The sequence below is a fragment of the Sinocyclocheilus anshuiensis genome, unplaced genomic scaffold, assembly GCF_001515605.1.
Source record: "Sinocyclocheilus anshuiensis isolate Anshui unplaced genomic scaffold, SAMN03320099.WGS_v1.1 scaffold1604, whole genome shotgun sequence".
NCBI lineage: Eukaryota > Metazoa > Chordata > Actinopteri > Cypriniformes > Cyprinidae > Sinocyclocheilus > Sinocyclocheilus anshuiensis.
The window spans coordinates 245,300-258,892 of NW_015555841.1; the positions used below are offsets into that span (position 1 = coordinate 245,300).

A 13,593-nucleotide genomic window follows, 5' to 3' on the forward strand; every position below is an offset into this window, starting at 1 on the left:
TCCATCCATCCATCCATCCATCCATCCATCCATCCATCCATCCACCCACCCACCAATCCACCCTACCAAACAAACACCCACACACCCTCCATCCAACCATCCATCCATCCATCCGTCCAACCAAACAAACACCCACCCACCATCCATCCATCCATTCATCCACCAATCCACCCAACCAAACAAACACCCACACACACACCCACCAACCATCCGTCCCACATTATACATTTTATTCAGTCTTCACCGGTGCTGGCGCTAGATGATTTCAGTCCACCTCAATTTGTTGGATGACTTATGTGTTGAAATTCAATATTCTGGGTTAATCTCTGTGCTTTCTTCAAGGATATTTTTTTTTCCTTCAAATAACCCCATATGAGCAGTAGTAATAAAGGTGAGCTAGGATTAGAGAGGGAAGACTGGCAGAGACAACACTGATAGAAATGTGTTCATTTGATTCAAAGACATCTCAAGAGCTTATGGTACCAGAAGAGTCTAACAGAACTTTGTAATTTGGTCTTTTCTTAATGCCATTTTTTGTCAAATAAATTAAATCTGCAGTGCTTTGAAACATGTCTACGGGTTTCATTAAAACTGCCTCTGTGTGGTCTGTGGACTGAGAGGTTCCCACAGGCTTTTCTGATGTGTGTTTTGACTGTTTGATCCCGGGAATCAGTCGCCTTGATCTCTTAATCATTCATGGGGAAAATCTATCTCTCTGTCTGTCTGCCTGCACTGGCAGCTCTCTCTTTTTGCCTTTTTGAACAGCAAAGAGCATTGTTAATAACTGCCTTTATTTTATTACACTGAGTCGAACGTTTTAGTGAAATAGAAGGAAGAACAACAACCACAGAAAAAGTGAAGATGTTCCTGACAGCAGGGGATACAATGAAACCGCCAGCCAATACGCTAGTCCCTCCAGGGAACCCAAATTCTGATAACACCATGATGTTTCCCTCTTCAATCAAAAGTCTTTCTCACTGTTAATAGATCTCCATCTGTCTGTATTATTTTCATTCTGCTCACAATTACACAAATAAACTCCCTCAATCTCACTTCTGTTTGAAAAGAGACGAAAATTAGACGTCTCCAAGCAGAATAAAAGGCTGCACTAAGGTGTATTTTGAACAGTTTGTTTACAATTTTTTTTATCAATTAAATTGATATATATACATATCTGTGTGTTTTTGAGTTGTTGATAGGAATTTATTTTACATTTGTGATTTATATGAAATTACAGCAAATTGGATTTTGTGAAATAAAATGTTCACACAAATGAAAACAAACAGAAAGAAGTAAAGGAGAAGTTTGTTCTGAAAAAAAAAAAAAAATCCTCAAATCAATGTGAAACTCGTATGTCATTTAAACTGGACATGTCTGGGTGAATGTGACCAAGACATTTGTGACCCTGAACCCTGCCCCTGGATGTCTTAAGTTGCACGGGTATATTTTTAGCAAGAGCCAAAAATACATTGTATGGGTCAAAATTATTGATTTTTCTTTTATGCCAAAAATCATTAGGATTTTAAGTAAAGATCATGTTCCATGAAGATATTTTGTAAACTTCCTACCATAATTATATCAAAACTTAATTTTTGATTAGTAATATGCATTGATTGCTAAGAACTTCATTTGGACAACTTCATAGGCAATTTTCTCAATATTTATTTTTTTTTTTTTTGCACCCTCAGATTCCAGATTTTCAAATAGTTGTATCTCGGCCAAATATTGTACTATTCTAACAAACCATGCAACAATGGTTATTACCACAAGCTTGTTTATTCAGCTTTCAGATGTTTTAAATCTCAGTGTTTAAATCTTAATTTCACAAAATTGACCCTTATGACTGGTTTTGTGGTCCAGGTCACATTTATGGTGATTTTTCACCTAAATTAATTTAAATTTAAATAAACAAACAAACAAACATACGACAATAAATGTAACCCTAGTTTTATGATGATTAAATTATTTTTCATTGTGTAATTTTCTACCTTATTTAAATTGTTACCTGATAAAAATTGGTTTACATTAATATAGCTTGAGTTAGTGATGTTAAATAATATGTATGACTTTAATTAAACAATTTAATTTAGATGTTGCCATTTTTAAGTTACTATTTTATTTTCAATGTATTTTTACAATTGCACTTTTTCTGGTTCTTTAATTTTACAGTACATTCCAGTACTGAACAGTTGTACTCGACAGAGGGATTGTCATTAACATAATGTCAAAATATGTTAAAATATGGTTGTGAAATAATATGAAACATGATGTTGAGATTCAGATGTACAAATTCTGTCAGAATCCTAAACGTATGTCATCAAAATACATTTTTATACATTCTTCACTGAGATTTATTTGATAATTTATATACTATACAGTTACATATGTACAATATATAACTTTGAGTAAATCTATGTGTTCATTGTTCTTCTGCAGCAGAGAGAGTATGTGATGTTATGGTTTTGTGAAGTCCTTCAGAGGCTCACTGAGCTTTTTTTTTTTCTAAGCTGTTCATCATCCGTTTGACGTGTTCTGTGATTGCTCTATACTGTAGTTAGGAGAACGCCTATCGAGTGCCCTGCACTCCATAAAGCTCTGTGAAGTGTGCTCCCAGCATGCAATGCAATCAAGCAAAACCACTCTTTTAATTCCAGATGCTCAATAATCCTACAGGCCTTGAAAGAAAACCTGCTAAAGGGAGACTTCAGGAGCAATTTCTACCTCATTTCATCACACATGCTAATTTTGTTTTCCCAAACAGAATTTATTTGCTGAATAAACAAGAAAACCTGTTTGTTGAGATGTGAAAGGCAACAGACGCGGTTGTTCTGTAATCTCTGTTTGTTTATTGATGTTAACCTCTCTTGAAATAACTTTTCTTATTCTTCACTTTTCATCTACATCTCTATTTTCTCATATCTTCTAAGACATTGAATTCAACAGCTTTGATCCTGCGTTTCAAGTATGTTTCCTAACGCACAACTAAACTAGCTGGCCTCCTGTCTGAGATGGAGGCGGATTTATCTGGAAATTCGGTTTACCGCTCCAGGTCTTTCTTTATTAGCATGTAATTGTGTTTGAGTTCCTCGAGTCGCAGGCAGACAGCAGTGTTTTATTGCTCAGACCTTGAATAAATCATAACACAGACATGAAGTTCTTCTGTTCTTTTATTACACCAACTTTACAGTGATATATTGAACACATTTAGATGCCTGTGTACAGTAAGGTTTAATTTTTTAAATTTAATTTAGATTTTTTATTTTATTTATTTTTAAAATTGCATTTTTTTCTGCAAGGACCTTTTGATCAAAAGTGACAGTAGAGACTTGAATAATGTTACCAAAGATTTCTACTTCAAGTAAATGCTGTTTATTTTTAATGTATCAAATACTTTGATGAATCACACTTTAACATACAATAGAAAACAGTTATTTTAAATTGCCATAATATTTCACAATAATTCTGTGTTTACTGATTTTTGACTGTGGTTGCTAATAAAAAGAATAAAATTAATTAATTAAATTAAAAAATGTCTTTCTTTTTCCACACAAAACATGCAATTCCACCATAACGTAGACAAACCCGGAACAGAGCTGGCTTAAATACAGTACATGCACAATAAGATACATGAGCTCAGAAAAATTGCTTATGAATACCTGCATTACCTGGTTTCTTAGAAACAGACATCAGATACAATATGTTTCTCTGGATAATACAGCAGTCTTGGACAGACTATTTTTTTACTGTGTAGGATTTCTTATTTCATACTTTTCATAGGTAGCTTATTATAGCTGCTAACCTGAAACAAAAATCCTGAAATGCACATTGTGTATTTAATTAGACACATTCTGTACAACATTAGGTTGTACATTGACTCCTGTGTTAAAGTTACAGTGTTATTGTTGGATATTTGGATCCTTGAGAAACTGGACCATTAACTTGAATACTCCTGTTCTGTAAGATAATGATGTTTAACATAGTCCAAACGTACCTGTCTCTTTGCTACTTCTCAGTGCTTAAAAACAGCCTATATGCTTTTTGGTGCTCATAACAATACTCTTCCATATCTATGAAAAAAAAAAAGTCTTAGCATAGTTGACTGTGGAGAAAACAAGTGTGAGTCGAGTCTCCCTGTGTGCTTCATGAGGAGCCTCATTTGTGTCACATAAAGAGTTGGTTTTGGAACAGAGCATAAAAAAAAGATATTAGATTTTTAAAATCAAGCATCAGGATACATTTCTCACCACACATTTGCAACATCTTGGGAAGTAGCTTGTTAGTTTTGCTTGGTGTGATTGTTTAATGAGTGTGACTGTTAGCTAGAGAGAAATAATTGTAATCAAAAAGAGAAAGAAAGCAAAGCCAGAAGAAAGTAAGCCCAAAATATCGGTAAAGACACAAATAAAGTCAATAGATATATGTATGAAATCTAGAGGTGTCAATAGATTAAACATTTACATGTATGCATTTGGTGGACACTTTAATGCAAAGTAACTGGCATTGCATTCACAGTGTCACTTAAAAGAAAATAATTTCAGAATATTTTTTTCTCCTCTATATGTTTATGCATTTACACTAGAACTTTGCCGATACAGTAATATAGCAGTTTTAAATAAATAAATAAGGTGCAAATATCTAGTGGTGGCATTTCAAAAAATTCTGGAAATATCCCATATGTTATGTATATGATAAAATCTATATAGGAATTAATGCTGAAAATGAAATGTATTGTTGAAAATAACACAAAAATAATGTTTTCAGTAAAAAGTACGTTTTTGGTACAGCAGGCATTGAATTGCATTTGTGTTTGTGTGTGTGTGTGTGTGTGTGTGTGTGTGTGTGTGTGTTAAACAGTGGTTTACTGAATAAACTATGGCTCTGTCTTTAAAAATATTCATATTGCTGCAACTGGCTGCAACACTCTTCACACTCTTTATCGTGCTGTTATGAATAGGGAAAATATGTGAAGAGCTTCCACTTTTGGATGCAAAATACTGGTCACACTTTACTTTAAGGTCCAGTTTTCACTGTTAACTGACTATTAAATTAGGGATGACCCCACATAGTCGAAGATGCAATCCTTTGATAGGAGGAGCCTGATTTGACTACCAATTCGACTCACAGTCGAATATTCGCAGAGGTGTGGTGATCATGACATTTTGGCTAAATGGGGGTGCTCAATGTCTGATTTCACGTAGTACTACCGGTTTTCTCATTATAACAAAACTTAATGAGAAACTTAAGGGACAGCTTTGTAGTGATTATAAAGGCAGTGCTCTTTGTGTGCTTTCTAGGCTATATAGCCTATAATCCATGCAGAATTTGCATAGAACTTTTATTTTCCGGGAATGACATCCACATATTTTTGTGGGATTCACATTCGAAAGAGCAACGGACACAAATGTATGTGCATTGAAGCTAAAGCACACTTTCTGAAGCACCCTCAGTATTTAATTCTGGAAACGGGCTTGATAATTCTAGCTGTGTTTGAGCAGTTTTCACAGTAGCTAATATTTAGGCGATCGCATGGAGTTTTATATGTGGCAGTAGGCTATGCTTCAAAGTCGGAAAAATTAGCAGGATATTTGTTAATTTCCTCCATGAAAATCTCTATACAGTTAGAGTAAACATACACACGGGCTTCATCGAATACTCCTTGCATCTGTTGATTTCATCTTGTGTGGATATTTGTTTTTTTTTAGTGCACAACTTTCATATTTCATATCTCCGAGGCGTCCGTTACACATTTTCCCTGTGTGTTAACTTCAGTATTTATGACTGTCAGATGTCTGACTACTTGACTCTTGGCATTACTGATTCGACTATGTAAATCCTTAGTTGGGGACACCCCTATATTAAATAAAACTTTTTCCTCAATAAACTCCTAATTTGCTGCTTATTAATAGTAAGGTAGTTGTTAAGTGTAGCTGTGGGGTTGGATTAAGGGATCTAAAATATGGTCATGCAGAATAAGGCATTTATATGTGCTTTGTAAGTACTAATAAACAGCCAATATACTAGTATTATGCATGCTAATAAGCAGCGAGTTAATAGCAAGAATTGGTACCTAAACTAAACTGTTACCCTCTGTGTCCTGTGTTATTTTTCATAAGCATTCACAATATAAACTTAGATCTATATAAACAGTTGTCTCTCATCCTTGTCTTATTTCATTCACAATTCAATGATGACTTTTGATTACACAGTGTGTGTTGTATCACGCCAATAACCTGATTTCCACTCTTACCTACTGATGAACCAACTGACCAAACAAGATCTGACTCGCTCTAATCGCTAATTAAACCAGGCATCACTAATCGTGAGATCCGCATCTCCCTAAACACGAGTCAAGTTCACTTCAGCAAACACTCTCCTCTGTTGTTGAATGGGAAGTGTTACATGTGTATCGCTGAATGGCTGGAATTGAATGTCTAATGTTTTAGGGTCCAGATGGCGTCTCTGCAGAGCGCTGAGCTGTTAGTGAGGTGAGATCTGGCTGACAGAGACGAGAGTTAGTCTCAACGTATACTGACACATCACACTGCTTTATGGATGTCACGGCATTCATTAAGCACAGACGAATCATGAAGAATAGTTTCACAACTGCCGTTCTGTTTTATTAGGGTTATTAAATGTTGAAATCCAAGGTGACATTGAATAGTCTTTGTCAAAGTATGCATATAACTGCACAACACTTGTTTGCATATAGAAATATTAGTATCCCTGTTTAGTTATTTGCTTATAGTTACTAGATAGTTCAATCTATGCCAGAGCATGTATCGCTATTGGCGTGCAACTCATTCTGCACATCTACGCACCAGAATATCACAAACAACAAAAGCAAGCATAAAACACATGATCTTAGTATTTATATGCTAGTTAAACAATAATAAGTTGTAAATTACAGTGACAATGAATGAAGAACTCACTATTTGTGCATGGCCTATTAATGAGTAAACAATGCGGAGACTACAATCTGTAAATAGATTATGCATTAACTACAAAATAATAGTTTGCAAATGATTTATATGTGCATAACATGTCTGTGACAGAGGTGTGAGATGACAGAACTGTCTGTGTGTTTTTGTTTGAAGCTGGTAGCGTGTTTGGCCGTCAGGTAGACTCTGGATCAGAAATGGATGATGACACTCAACTCAAGTTCTACACGGAGCACAGGGGCCGTCGCCGCACCAAAGGTAACCGTCTTCACCTACCAAATATTTGCTTACATCAGTCATTTTGCACATAAAACCATAATAAAGATGTCCAACTACTGCCAACTAATGTCTAGTCTCATAATGCATGCATTCCAAAAAAAAAAATTAAAAAATGAATGAATGAATTCAATACATTTTTGAACATTACTTAAAGTCTCAGGGGTTCTTTAAGTTATCCATTGATTTCAAAAGGGTTTCATCTGTGGACAAAAATAAAATAAAAATCAGTGGGAACCCCTGCCATGAACAAGTGCGGATCACCCTAGCCAATATAGACTTTTTCATTAGTTTTTCTGGAGTCAATAAATGCATAATGTGCTGTACCGCCTTTTACTCTCATCTTATAAAGAGCTTAAGGCACCTTCCGTGAATAAAGCACACAAAATAGAGTCTGAAAATCTTAAAATGAGTGAGTCTTTTTTTTTTTCAGCAATAGTCAGCCAAAATGTGTTTGTGTGAAGTATGTGTGGTTGTTCTGCACACTGCAGTCAAATATAGCACATAACAACCAGACTGCACTGTGCAAAGAAAACAAGCTGAAATATGTGAAAGTATACAATGAAAGTCATACATGTAACTGTACAATCATTTACATTGATTGCCATTTGCATTCACAGCCTTGTTACACGTTACATTTACTTACTATTATAATAACAATCAATTATGCATACTTGCATACAAGTAACCCTAAACTAAACCCTAACCATAAAGTATTATGTAGTTAATTAATATTACTCAGTACTTAAATGTATTAATACACTGTAACAAGGACACCTTGAAATAATGTGTAAACAAAATTATTCAGTTATAATATTTAAAATGTATATTTATATTTAAAACTTAAAATTTAGTTTAGATTTAAATGTGATATTATAAATATATTTGAATACATGCCATACAATTTTCAGTTACACTATTTTATTGTGTCCTTGTTACAGTGTACATTTAAGTACTGCGTAAAACTAATTAACTACATGCACTTTAGGGTTAGGCTGAGGGTTTGGTTTAGGATTAGGTTTAGTTGCATGTAATTATGCATAATTTATTGCTACAGTGTTACTACAGTAAGTGATGTACATGCAGCACGTAACAAGGGCAGTGTAAAATAAAATAAAATGTTACCCAATTGTCAATGGAAATGACATTAAAGTATATTTTAGTGTACCATGAATGCCTGTCAGTACATTCAGCAGTACACTTTAAACATTAGAAGTAATTATGAAATTACATATATTGATGTACTGAAGATCACTTAAGTGGGTCAAACAAAACTCTAAAGTTCATCTAATTGAATTTAATATAACTTTAAACTATAAAACATTTTTTTTAAGTATAATCAAATTGACTAATGGGAAAACACGTGTTGCCATTATTTTGTCACATAATTTTATTACAGTGTACAGTAAGGGACAGATTTACTAACAGCTTGCGCCAGCACAAACCATATTTTGGCATTAAAATAGTACTGTCAGGATTTACTAAAGATTAGCAGTGAAGAATTAGTGCTGAAAAGGCGTGGACAGTTATTTTTGCACCTGACCTTATTGAATATGCATTTGTAGGAGTTAACCTTTCAGATGCAAAATTTATGGGAGGAGAGTATTAAAATGAATCATGCAACACGATTTACTAACGTTTGCGCTTGTCAAATTACTGGTATTTACGCCATTATTTAACGCCCCAAAAAAGCATGTCTTAAAGCAGGCGCTAATTTGCGCTGGTCTTGGTAAATAATGGAAACGGTCTGGCTACGTCTGTGTTCTTTAATATGCGCATTGTTAGTAAATCACCCGCAGAATTTTCCCCTCCCATCGGCGCTTTTATGGAATTGTGCTGTAACGCTAATTAGCCCTGTTTAGTAAATCTGGCCCTAAGCGTCTGAAAACATTATATTCAGTTTGCACTTAAGTATATTGTTTTAAAATACATTATTCCAAACACAATGATACAATAATATTAAGCCTCTTTTCTAATAACGTGATGAACTGGACTGGTATAATTTCATGTAAAATGATTGAATCATAATGTGTATTTCAAACAAGCTTTTTCCAAATATTAATTTTATGTTACATTATAATTTATATAATGTCTAACGTCTCAAAAGAGCATCTGATTATGCTTTTATTGCTTAAAAAATATATTGGAGCACCAATTTTACAGTGTTTTTGGAAAGTGACAAACCGGGGTAATTTCATTAATTAAAACTAAAACCAGTAAAAAAAATAAATAAATACAAAAAAAAAAATATATAGAATTGTTACTTATTGTCAATATTAGTTTAAATCAATTGTAAATGTTTATTTTTGCAAGGCAAAATTTCTAATTTTCTAAATTTAATTTCTAACTTTAAAATTAGAGTGAAAACAGAAAATATAAAAATAAAATATAATTCAAAATATTAACAAAAATTATAATCAATGATATTGAAATAAAACTAGCTTTAAATGTCCACTATTTAATGCTGAAACTGAGGTTCATGAATGCATGCAGCAGATCACATAACATAAGGAAAATATCAAACGAGGCCTAACTGGAAATTGATTATTTCTGGAACAAAGATCCCTCTATGCAAAGCAGCTCACCATGTCTGCAAAAGTGGAGAAGGAAAAATCAGTCACTTCCTGTTGTTATTTTATCAGGGTTGAGAGACAAACAACTCCTGGTAGAGATTATTTGCTCAGCGTGTAGCATCAGAGTCCTGCAGTCACACTCATCTATCACGAGCTTTCAGAATAGCCCGCTGAGAATTTATGACGGTGCACAAAGCGATGCCTCAAAAGAGATGAACATTACCGTTCACACTGGCATTACTCACAGACTATTTAATCGCAAAATTATTAATTTAATACCAAAATCTGCCCTATAAACTGTCAGTGTTCCAAAACCTAGTGAGCTGCGGACCTGTGGTAGCTATCATTCGAGGCTTATTTTGCATGCTTTCTTAAATGCTGTTCTTAAAAAGTAGGCAGCATTTTTCAGTCATTAACATTTCCACTCAAAAAAAAAAAGTCATTAACGTTTCCACTCAACCTAGGCTCATTGGAAAAATGTGCCTCTACCTAGAGTTTTGCAAAACTCCAAAAGATATTTACCTATTCATACTATTTACAGGAGTTTCCAGCTGAAATAAACATTAGTGGCAACAATGTTTATTCCTTTTCACACAAATTATGCTTACGTGGCAGATCATTGATTATTAAATAAAGATTATTAAAGTTATTTTTTTTTTTTGGTGCCTTGCACAATACTATGTTCCCTTTCAGTCGGTCACTCTCGACGTCACGTCGGATGACGAGGGTCCAGCCTGCTCTTTTGAGAGCTCTACTGGTTTCGAAGTGCCGACGGGATGTGGCATCCCCGGAGGGGAATTCCTTACCGTGACCGTAAGACCAGTCTGCCCACAGCCAGAAAAAGGGCGCCCCCGGCTGCCACCATAGGGAACCCCAGATCTAGGCAGTGGCACGGGCACTCCGCCCCCTTGCAGGTAACGGAGTCTGGTCCGCAACTCCGGGATGGTCATACCCCCGCAATGGGAGCATGAGTCATCCACGAAAGCCACCTCAGCGTGCTTCATGCCCAGACACGAGAGGCAGCGATCGTGACCATCACCCGGCGCCAGGTAACGACTGCACCCAGAAACACACGGATGGTACGACATCTTTAAAAAGACGTTCCACCCGTGAAGCTCTTTTAGATGGAAATTGCTCTTTTAGTGTGCTGAAGCGCACAGGGGAGATGGCCGTCTGCAACACACACAGGGGTAGTGCAGCCTGATGTGTGCAACCCACTCGACACGGGAAAACCACCGCCGCTGAAGCGCCGTACCACCAGTACGAGAGCCCACAAAGAGCGTGCTTGACTGTAGTTTTATCACTACGCAGAAGGTCAGGAGCAGAACGATAGAACCGCTCGACTCTTCAGCGAAAACCTGAATATGCGCTGCATCTGCTGCCTACTTATACTCACGCTGTGATCAGCGGCAGCTGGATGCAATAATCGCATGCCAGTGTGCATTGGCTCATTTAGTTTACACTCGAAGTAGATTGGTCTCTCTAAGCGAGATCCCAATTCGTCGGTCATCCGACGTGACGTCTCCGTTCCCTCCTTCAGGGAACGAGGGTTACCATACGTAACCGAGACGTTATGAGCTCAAAACACTTGTATAATAGTGCATGATTTAAAAACTAACACATTTTGATATTTGTATCACATAACCAGTTTCATATGTACAGTATGACTTGTCTGATGCCATAAACTTGCTCAGTAGCACACCCAGTACAGCAATGCTTTTATGATCTAAAGCACACAAGTATGAGTCCCGTGACACACGAGTCACAATAAAAAAAAGGATAAAGACTTTAAGCAAGAAATTAAGACATGGCTTGCTTCAGCAAATGTGTTTTATCTCACGTTTGCTTTTGTTATCGGTTAGGTTTTCTGTAGGTGGTATTTTATTTTCAGATGATGGAGTATTAACCTTTTAGTGCAACTCACCGAACATTTTATTTCTGAACTGCCATGATACATACAACAACCAACATAATAAAACATTGCCAGATTCATGTTTATCTGTTTTGGAGAAAATTAAACACAATTAAACACACAAATTGTGTACCATGTTTGATGAACTGATATAGTGGAAATATTTATTTATTTGTTTATTTACTTATTTATAAAATTTTCTTTGCACTGCTAAAGCTGATATCTTAGCTAACTTACAAATACTCCTAAATACAGTTTCATAATTAGACAAATTTCCAAAATTCCAGCTTGATTAGAAATCTAGATGATAGATAGGTAGATAGATAGATAGATAGATTGATTGATTGATTGATTGATTAACAGATACTTGTCACTGTCTTCACTCATACTTTTCTTGATGTAAATAAAAGTACACTAACTTTTGACAAGCGTAATGACCATAACTCTTTCCCTGTCAAACACAGAACACAATTTTCCGGGTTTCCGCGTTCTCACTGTTATATGCTCGAAGGTGCTATTATGCACCTCCTGAATAAGCCCAGAATGTGCTGATCAAAAACACAGGCGAGGGAGGTGCAGAAACGAGCAATTTCTTCTGTAAGTATATGCATATGAAAAATAATGTGATCATCAACAATAAACAACATAGAAATGAAAACTGCCTAATGTTACCTAGTGAAATGGCAATCCAGGAAGTGGCAAAGGACTGTGCAAGCTTTGGGGGTGCTGATGGAAACCATCCACTGCATCTTTGCTTTGATCATCGCACTGAATATGATCCAGATGTAGTTTTCCCGTAGATCCCATAATCCACCCTATACCTAAACTTAACAACTACCTTAGTAATTATTAATAAGCAGCAAATTAGGAGCTTATTGAGGCAAACATCATATTTAATAGTTACTAAAGTGTGACCAATAATCCATATAATACATGTTCATAATTTAAGACTAAAAGTCAGGTTCTAGGATAAAAAGTGCAACCCTAGCATGGTAACACTTTAGATTAGAGAACACTAATTCACTATTAACTAAGGGTTCCCTTTCGATACTACACTCGTACTGCGTCTGCTAGACGCATATGGGAAAAAAAGCCTTTTTCTCCTAAACGGAAGCCTTTTCATTCATGCAGTGAAACTGCACGGCCATTGGTTTGTGCAGTGTATTAAAAATGAACCAATGGCTAGGCAGCGGAGCTGCACGAGCCTATGGCGAAGAAGCCCGCCAAAGCCCGCCAGAATGGGCGGGGCATCTGGCTATATAAGCGGGCATTCGCCACAGGATTCTCAGATTTCTTCTCCTTCAGTGACGACTCTACGTCCTCAAGCTGATCCGTAGCCGCTCACCGTTGACACGGCTTCACAGCTGGAATCAGGACCTCTCAACACGGCTGACCTGCTACTCTGTCGCTCTAGCAACGCAGCAGTTCCGGTCCATTTCCCCTGCCGCCATTTTGCAATATAAAAGAGCTTCTAAAAGAGCAAATTGGCGTTGTTGCAAATGCCACGACGTTACTGCGGTTCGTGCTGGTCTCCCCTGCACGCCGATGACGGCCACACGGAGTGCGTTTCCTGCTTGGGGAAATCCCATGCGGAAGCTGCGCTCACAGGAGCTATTTGTTCCCACTGCGAGAGCTTCAGTCTCGCCTCTCTCCGTTCACGAATCGCTTTCTTTTCAGAGAGCGACTCCGCCCCTCGCGCCCTCCCGTTTTCTTCCTCCCTGGGACCTGTGAGGAAAAAACAGCGGGGCAGAGGGGTTGAGCGACCGGCTGCGAGCGAGCCCACGTCAGCCCAGATCCCGCGTGCCTCGACTGGAGAGCAAAGGCCGCTCACCCATCCAAGCCGTGTAGGACCACTTCAGCTCTCGCTGGACGCGCCTACACTTCAGCTGGACAG

The 13,593-nt window shown here is 36.8% G+C and overlaps 1 protein-coding gene across 1 annotated transcript in view; it reads left to right on the top strand.

Moving 5' to 3' along the window:
* Nucleotides 1-13,593, top strand: part of LOC107675510 (astrotactin-2-like) — a 541,421-nt gene that overhangs the window by 236,687 nt on the left and 291,141 nt on the right. Inside the window, exon 5 of the mRNA XM_016469894.1 lies at nucleotides 7,095-7,196. Coding sequence (XP_016325380.1) covers nucleotides 7,095-7,196 — 102 coding nt within the window. The remainder of the gene's footprint in view (nucleotides 1-7,094; nucleotides 7,197-13,593) is intronic.